This window comes from Oncorhynchus mykiss, chromosome 12, assembly GCF_013265735.2.
Source record: "Oncorhynchus mykiss isolate Arlee chromosome 12, USDA_OmykA_1.1, whole genome shotgun sequence".
NCBI classification, from domain to species: domain Eukaryota; kingdom Metazoa; phylum Chordata; class Actinopteri; order Salmoniformes; family Salmonidae; genus Oncorhynchus; species Oncorhynchus mykiss.
The window spans coordinates 10,796,118-10,805,512 of record NC_048576.1 but is presented as its reverse complement, the minus strand read 5'-3'; the positions used below and the strand labels follow the sequence as shown (position 1 = coordinate 10,805,512).

The 9,395-nt window shown below is 50.5% G+C and overlaps 1 protein-coding gene across 7 annotated transcripts in view; it reads left to right on the top strand.

Moving 5' to 3' along the window:
- Positions 1 to 9,395, top strand: part of dym (dymeclin) — a 211,870-nt gene that overhangs the window by 42,977 nt on the left and 159,498 nt on the right. For all 7 annotated transcript variants that reach the window (XM_036936880.1, XM_036936885.1, XM_036936884.1 and 4 more), the window contains exons 7-8: positions 541 to 666; positions 3,658 to 3,800. In XM_036936880.1, coding sequence (XP_036792775.1) covers positions 541 to 666; positions 3,658 to 3,800 — 269 coding nt within the window. The remainder of the gene's footprint in view (positions 1 to 540; positions 667 to 3,657; positions 3,801 to 9,395) is intronic.

Below are 9,395 nucleotides of genomic sequence, written 5' to 3'. Positions count from 1 at the left end.
AGCTTCAGTGATTTTTGCAGTTTGTTCCAGTCGTTGGCAGCAGAGAACTGGAAGGAAAGGCGGCCAAAGGAAGAATTGGTTTTGGGGGTGACCAGAGAGATATACCTGCTGGAGCGCGTGCTACTGGTGGGTGCTGCTATGGTGACCAGCGAGCTGAGATAAGGCGGGGCTTTACCTAGCAGAGACTTGTAGATGACCTGGAGCCAGTGGGTTTGGCGACGAGTATGAAGTAAGGGCCAGCCAACGAGAGCGTACAGGTCGCAGTGGTGGGTAGTGTATAGGGCTTTGGTGACAAAACGGATGGCACTGTGATAGACTGCATCCAGTTTGTTGAGTAGTTTGTTGGAGGCTATTTTGTAAATGACATCGCCGAAGTCGAGGATTGGTAGGATGGTCAGTTTTACAAGGGTATGTTTGGCAAGCATGAGTGAAGGATGCTATGTTGCGAAATAGGAAGCCGATTCTAGATTTAATTTTAGATTGGAGATGTTCTCTCTCTGTCTATCTCTCTCACTCTCTCATTCTGTCTCTCTCTCACAGGGACATCACGTACAGTATCCTGTTTGAGGCTGTGACCACCATGTTGGTGTTACTGTCCTACCAGCTCTTCCACAAGGAGATACTGAGAGACGGACTCATTTACCAGTACCTGATGAAGGAACGATGGTGAGTAGAGTCATGGATCAACACACACACTCAGATCCTGTGAGACAGACTCATTTCCCAGTACCTGATGAAGGGACGATTGGAGTGTGGGGACGATTGGACTGTGGAAACATTTGAAAGGAATCAAATACAATTTGAACCCAGATCTGCTACATACCTCAACACACATGGGGGTGTGGCTATAGTCTCAAAGACATCCCCATTTTACTCTTACTCGACACAATGACCCAATCACATGATCTAAAAGTAACTCTTGGCACGGGAATATCCAGAATAACACAGAATAACACAATCACGTGAACTAAGGAACTTTAGCAAGTCTTCATGAGTCTTTGGAAATTAGTTTCGGATTCAAGGTTCCCCGAGTACCATGTTGTCAGCTCTCACTTTCTGTGAAAAGTGGCCCAGCTAAGATGTCTGTCTGTCTCGAGCACTAAGCAGAGAGCCAGTTATCTCCCTGGTGGTTCCAGAGGGGTACGTCCCAAATGACACTACTTCATGCACTGCTTTTGACCAGGGCCCATTGTGGAGTTCTGGTCAAAAGTAGTGCACTACATAGACAACAGGGTGCCATTTGGGTTGGCCCAAACCCGTCTGGTAGTGTGTAACCAGGGGTCAAGAGGAGGCAGAACACACAGTGATTGTGTCTGTGGCGTAAGGATACGGGACAGGACGGGCAGGGGTAGTGCTCTGGTCAGTGTTGTGTCAAAGGTTCAGGGTTTACAGAGTTCCTGCCTGGCCTGGCTGCCGCCATGCTGGAGTGTTGTTTTGTTGCGAGAGCACGGTGTTCGTACACACTCACAAAGAGACGTACACACTCACACAAACACACACACGCACGGTCCGACCCTGTCTGGGGTCCAGTGGGAGACTGGCCAGGGCACACAGGAAGCATCGGACGAAAAACAACGCCCACAAAAACACACAAGCTGTTTCTCTAAGCTGTCCACCTCTCTGTCTCTCTCTCTGTCTCTCTCTCTGTCTCTATCTCTCTGTATCTCTCTCTGTCTCTCTCTCTCTGTCTCTCTCTCTCTGTCTCTCTCTCTCTGTCTCTCGCTCTGTCTCTCGCTCTGTCTCTCGCTCTGTCTCTCGCTCTCTGTCTCTCGCTCTCTGTCTCTCGCTCTCTGTCTCTCGCTCTCTGTCTCTCTCTCTCTGTCTCTCTCTCTCTGTCTCTCTCTCTCTGTCTCTCTCTCTCTGTCTCTCTCTCTCTGTCTCTCTCTCTCTGTCTCTCTCTCTCTGTCTCTCTCTCTCTCTGTCTCTCTCTCTCTCTGTCTCTCTCTCTCTCTGTCTCTCTCTCTCTGTCTCTCTCTCTCTGTCTCTCTCTCTCTGTCTCTCTCTCTCTGTCTCTCTCTCTCTGTCTCTCTCTCTCTCTCTGTCTCTCTCTCTCTCTCTGTCTCTCTCTCTCTCTCTCTGTCTCTCTCTCTCTCTCTCTCTGTCTCTCTCTCTCTCTCTCTGTCTCTCTCTCTCTCTCTCTCTCTCTCTCTCTCTCTCTCTCACACACCAGCCTCTCTCTCGCACGCACGCACACCAGCCTCTCTCGCACGCACGCACACCAGCCTCTCTCGCACGCACGCACACCAGCCTCTCTCGCACGCACGCACCCACACCAGCCTCTCTCTCACGCACGCACCCACACCAGCCTCTCTCACGCACGCACCCACACCAGCCTCTCTCACGCACGCACCCACACCAGCCTCTCTCACGCACGCACCCACACCAGCCTCTCTCTTGCACGCACGCACCCACACCAGCCTCTCTCTCGCACGCACGCACCCACACCAGCCTCTTTCTCGCACGCACGCACTCAAACCAGCCTCTCTCTCGCACGCACGCACGCCTCTCTCTCTCTCACGCACAGGGTTATATATGTAGTGAGATGCTGTTATTCAGAGAGGACACCTATGATTGTAGCTGTACACACACACACCAGCCTCTCTCTCACACACACACACACACACACACACTACAGACTGTAGCTACACACACACACACACACCAGCCTCTCTCACACACACACACACACTACAGACTGTAGCTACACACACACACACACACCAGCCTCTCTCACACACACACACACACACACTACAGACTGTAGCTACACACACACACACACACACACCAGCCTCTCACAATAGAGTTTGTGTTTCTCTCCTCACATTTTAAACACAACAAACATGCTTTTCTTGGGCAGTTTTCCCGTATCTGTCCAAGCTATTTTCATGTTTTAACGTTGGTTTCCCACAAAACCATCCAAAAACAGTAAACACCTATTATTATTATTATTATTATTATTAACACAGAAAGGCCAGTCATCCTGTCTCCAGAGTCCTTTAACGTATTTCATTACTTCAACATCGGTCTTGAGATTATGAGACCAACTCTCCTCTGGTTCACTGACAGGAAATACATGGAAAAGGTAAACAACCCCTGTTTCTTCAGATATGTGCTTTTAGGAAACTGTTACAACATGACCTATGATAACAACCATTCATGGTTAAAGTCCTGTTCATCCACTGGCAGCAGGTCTGTTTTCTGGTGCTGTGTCTGACTTGGTGTTACAGACTGTAGTCCTCTTGTCCCTGACCAGTCGGTTAGTGGCAGGGTAGCCTAGTGGTTAGAGCGTTGGACTAGTAACCGGAAGGTTGCTGTAGATCTGTCGTACTGCCCCTGAACAAGACAGTTAACCCACTGTTCCTAGGCCGTCATTGAAAATAAGAATTTGTTCTTAAAACTGACTTGTCTAGTTAAATAAAGGTTAAATAAATAAATAAATAAGAAAGTGAAGACCCTGCTCAGACCTGTTCTGTGTGGTGCTGTAGATGAGTTTCTGTCACTGACCCCTCCTCTTCTCTGTCTCTGTTCTGCCAGTGTGTCCCTGACCAGTCGGTTAGTGAAGACCCTGCTAGTTAACATCAGACCTGTTCTGTGTGGTGCTGTAGATGAGTTTCTGTCACTGACCCCTCCTCTTCTCTGTCTCTGTTCTGCCAGTGTGTCCCTGACCAGTCGGTTAGTGAAGACCCTGCTGTATAACTTCATCAGACAGGAGAAGTGTCCTCCTCCCACCACACACATCTTTGATCAGCAGTCTGACGGTGGAGGCCTGCTCTACGGCCTCGCCTCAGGGGTAGCAAGTAAGTACAAGAAGGTGAACACTGTTGTTTCGTACCGTTATCCTGTTGCTGTACAGGGTTATACAGTATTATCAGCAGTGCACACAAGGGGGCGCTATTTCTTTCTAAACTGAAATATTTTTTAATAATATGCAAATTCCTATAGCGGACGCTAGCTAAATGCTAACAAGCGCAATACAACACAAACTAATTGCAAGGACAGACACCCCAGCTCATAACGTTACACAGCTATCTCAAAAGGTTTGCTGCACATGCACAACAATTACTAAACAGCAGGGATCTGGATCCAGGAAGTATTTGTTGTTGTAATTGTTGACGGTGTTGAAAATCATAAAGTTGGTATTTCAAAATACCCCGGTATACCACCCAAGTCTAGCACACACCCGCACAGAGATGCAGATACACACACCCGCACGCCCGCGCCGATTCAGCCCGCGCAGACTAAGCCCACGCACGTACGCACGCACGCACGCACGCACACACCACACACACACACACACACACACAGACACACACACACACACACACACACACACACACACACACACACACACACACACACACACACACACACACACACACACACACACACACACACACACACACACACACACAGCCACACACACACACACAGCCACTCCTTCGTTGCCCGGGCGTTGTGTTTGGCGTCATTGTCATGCTGAAAGACCCAGCCACGTTTCATCTTCAATGCCCTTGCTGATGGAAGGAGGTTTTCACTCAAAATCTCATGATACATGGCCCCATTCATTCTTTCCTTTACACGGATCAGTCGTCCTGGTCCCTTTGCAGAAAAACAGCCCCAAAGCATGATGTTTCCACCCCCATGCTTCACAGTAGGTATGGTGTTCTTTGGATGCAACTCGGCATTCTTTGTCCTCTAAACACGACGAGTTGAGTTTTTACCAAAAAGTTATATTTTGGTTTCATCTGACCATATGACATTCTCACAATCTTCTTCTGGATCATCCAAATGCTCTCTAGCAAACTTCAGACGGGCCTGGACATGTACTGGCTTAAGCAGGGGGACACGTCTGGCACTGCAGGATTTGAGTCCCTGGCGGCGTAGTGTGTTACTGATGGTAGGCTTTGTTACTTTGGTCCCAGCTCTCTGCAGGTCATTCACTAGGTCCCCCCGTGTGGTTCTGGGATTTTTGCTCACCGTTCTTGTGATCATTTTTAGTTGAAGTGTAGCTATGATGAATATTACAGGCCTCATCTTTTTAAGTGGGAGAACTTGCACAATTGGTGGCTGACTAAATACTTTTTTGCCCCACTGTAAATGTAGTGAGGTTCTGTTATTCAGAGGACACCTATGACTGTAGCTGTACAGGGTTGATCAGTAAGGGGAGACATCACCTCCCTGACTGTATACTCTGCCTCGTCTCAACATACGTCACGTAAATCACAAGATTGGTTTTCATCACATCATTTGAACGTTCAAATGTAATTGTACTGATGTAAGCCCAGACTCTCTCAGACATTAGTAGTGGAGGCAGAGGACAGCGCCAGAGAGACTTTACTTTCTCTCCCTCTGTCTCTCTCTCTTCCCGTCTGGCTCTCTCTCCCCGTCTGGCTCTCTCTCCCCGTCTGGCTCTCTCTCTCCCCGTCTGGCTCTCTCTCTCCCCGTCTGGCTCTCTCTCTCCCCGTCTGGCTCTCTCTCTCCCCGTCTGGCTCTCTCTCTCCCCGCCTGGCTCTCTCTCTCCCCGCCTGGCTCTCTCTCTCCCCGCCTGGCTCTCTCTCTCCCCGCCTGGCTCTCTCTCTCCCCGCCTGGCTCTCTCTCTCCCCGCCTGGCTCTCTCTCTCCCCGCCTGGCTCTCTCTCTCCCCGCCTGGCTCTCTCTCTCCCCGCCTGGCTCTCTCTCTCCCCGCCTGGCTCTCTCTCTCCCCGCCTGGCTCTCTCTCTCCCCGCCTGGCTCTCTCTCTCCCCGCCTGGCTCTCTCTCTCCCCGCCTGGCTCTCTCTCTCCCCGCCTGGCTCTCTCTCTCCCCGCCTGGCTCTCTCTCTCCCCGCCTGGCTCTCTCTCTCCCCGCCTGGCTCTCTCTCTCCCCGCCTGGCTCTCTCTCTCCCCGCCTGGCTCTCTCTCTCCCCGCCTGGCTCTCTCTCTCCCCGCCTGGCTCTCTCTCTCTCCCCGCCTGGCTCTCTCTCTCTCCCCGCCTGGCTCTCTCTCTCTCCCCGCCTGGCTCTCTCTCTCTCGGTCTCTCTCTTTCTCTCTCTCGGTCTCTCTCTTTCTCTCTCTCGGTCTCTCTCTTTCTCTCTCTCGGTCTCTCTCTTTCTCTCTCTCGGTCTCTCTCTTTCTCTCTCTCGGTCTCTCTCTTTCTCTCTCTCGGCCTCTCTCTCTCGGCCTCTCTCTCTCTCTCTCTCCTCTCTCTCTCGGCCTCTGTCTCTCTCTCTCTCGGTCTCTCTCTCGGTCTCTCTCTCGGTCTCTCTCTCTCTCGGCCTCTCTCTGTCGGCCTCTGTCTCTCGGCCTCTGTCTCTCATATATCCATGCATTTCACTTTTCATCTTTGAGACGCTGTGTTGCCTGTTGTTTCCTCATTGTCAGACCAAGACAGTTATGTTAGACCTCTGTCTAGATATTTTATCAATGTATATAAGGATTATGGCGGTGTGAGGTACTGTTGCACCCTCTACAACCACTGTGATTGTTCTTCCAGCTGAGTCAAATAATAATCTGGCCTTAATGGCCAAGTACTCTAAGACTGGCCACCCCTCAGAGCCTGGCTCCTCTCTAGGTTTCTTCCTAGGTTCCTACCTTTCTGGGGAGTTTTTCCTAGCCACTGTGCTTCTACATCTGCATTGCTTGCTGTTTGGGGTTTTAGTAAATGCAAAAGGGCTTTATAAAATACATTTGATAGATGGATTGGAAAGATTGGAATTGGATAGATGCATTGGAAAGACTGGCCAGAAGCTATCTCAAAAGGTTTGCTGCACACGCACAACAATTACTAAACAGCAGGGATCTGGATCCAGGAAGTATTTGTTGTTGTAATTGTTGACGGTGTTGAAAATCATAAAGTTGGTATTTCAAAATACCCCGGTATACCACCCAAGTCTAGCACACACCCGCACAGAGATGCAGATACACACACCCGCACGCCCGCGCCGATTCAGCCCGCGCAGACTAAGCCCACGCACGTACGTACGCACGCACACACACACACACACACACACACACACACACACACACACACACACACACACACACACACACACACACACACACACACAGCCACTCCTTCGTTGCCCGGGCGTTGTGTTTGGCGTCATTGTCATGCTGAAAGACCCAGCCACGTTTCATCTTCAATGCCCTTGCTGATGGAAGGAGGTTTTCACTCAAAATCTCACGATACATGGCCCCATTCATTCTTTCCTTTACACGGATCAGTCGTCCTGGTCCCTTTGCAGAAAAACAGCCCCAAAGCATGATGTTTCCACCCCCATGCTTCACAGTAGGTATGGTGTTCTTTGGATGCAACTCGGCTGGCTCTCTCTCTCCCCGCCTGGCTCTCTCTCTCCCCGCCTGGCTCTCTCTCTCCCCGCCTGGCTCTCTCTCTCCCCGCCTGGCTCTCTCTCTCCCCGCCTGGCTCTCTCTCTCCCCGCCTGGCTCTCTCTCTCTCGGTCTCTCTTTCTCTCTCTCGGTCTCTCTCTTTCTCTCTCTCGGTCTCTCTCTTTCTCTCTCTCGGTCTCTCTCTTTCTCTCTCTCGGTCTCTCTCTTTCTCTCTCTCGGTCTCTCTCTTTCTCTCTCTCGGTCTCTCTCTCTCGGCCTCTCTCTCTCTCTCTCTCCTCTTTCTCTCTCGGCCTCTGTCTCTCTCTCTCTCGGTCTCTCTCTCGGTCTCTCTCTCGGTCTCTCTCTCTCTCGGCCTCTCTCTGTCGGCCTCTGTCTCTCGGCCTCTGTCTCTCATATATCCATGCATTTCACTTTTCATCTTTGAGACGCTGTGTTGCCTGTTGTTTCCTCATTGTCAGACCAAGACAGTTATGTTAGACCTCTGTCTAGATATTTTATCAATGTATATAAGGATTATGGCGGTGTGAGGTACTGTTGCACCCTCTACAACCACTGTGATTGTTCTTCCAGCTGAGTCAAATAATAATCTGGCCTTAATGGCCAAGTACTCTAAGACTGGCCACCCCTCAGAGCCTGGCTCCTCTCTAGGTTTCTTCCTAGGTTCCTACCTTTCTGGGGAGTTTTTCCTAGCCACTGTGCTTCTACATCTGCATTGCTTGCTGTTTGGGGTTTTAGTAAATGCAAAAGGGCTTTATAAAATACATTTGATAGATGGATTGGAAAGACTGGCCAGAAGGAAGAAATGTATTTGACATTTTCTTTGTAGTGTTTTGTGGATGTTTTTTACTCTCTCCATCGTTCCAATCGTCCACTTCTGCATTACCCGAGTCTGTCTCTCTTCACACAAGGCTCTTCTCACACCACTATTGGCTGCTGGGTCGGGTTCAGCAGGAGGTCAGACCAGTCTGCCTGGTTGATTTACAGTGGTGAAGGATCCTCAGGTCTGTCTGTCTGTGTGTGTGTGGACTTCTCATTGAGATAGCCCCATAATGTCTCCCGTTCACAGGACCAAAGAGGGCTGTGTGCTCACAGATAGATAGAAATAGACAGACAACACTGTAGCATTGGCCAGACTGGACAGGTGCCTGACTGTGCTAGTCTCTTCATTACTTTGCTTTGTTTATGATTCTTCCACGTCCTCTCTCATTCTAGAATGGCAGCTAGCGAGCTAAATCCCTTTACTGTCTGCCTACATGCCATGGCTGCAGTTAACCACAGTCTACAATGCACCCTGGTTATAAATCAGGACTTGAGTACACTACTCACACTGATGTCTTTATGTAGGACAACGAGCCTGTTCTGTCTGACAGCCAAGCGGAAGAATGAATGGTATTTGTCCTGCAGAGGACAGCCTATAGTCCCCTGGACAATGAGAAGGGATGTGTTGGTGGTACCACAGGGGACTGGGCTGTTAACAGTGTTGTGGTTATTATTAAGGGTCTGATTTGGCCTCGGATCAGACGGTTTGTATTGGCATGTTGTGCTCTCCTGCCTCCCCTGCGCCTCCTGCTCTTCCTGGCTACGAACGCACATACACACTCCTGCGCCTCCTGCTCTTCCTGGCTACGAACGCACATACACACACACACTCCTGCGCCTCCTGCTCTTCCTGGCTACGAACGCACATACACACACACACTCCTGCGCCTCCTGCTCTTCCTGGCTACGAACGCACATACACACACACACACACTCCTGCACCTCCTGCTCTTCCTGGCTACGAACGCACATACACACACACACTCCTGCGCCTCCTGCTCTTCTTGGCTACGAACGCACATACACACACACTCCTGCGCCTCCTGCTCTTCTTGGCTACGAACGCACATACACACACACACTCCTGCGCCTCCTGCTCTTCCTGGCTACGAACGCACATACACACACACTCCTGCGCCTCCTGCTCTTCCTGGCTACGAACGCACATACACACACACTCCTGCGCCTCCTGCTCTTCCTGGCTACGAACGCACATACACACACACACTCCTGCGCCTCCTGCTCTTCCT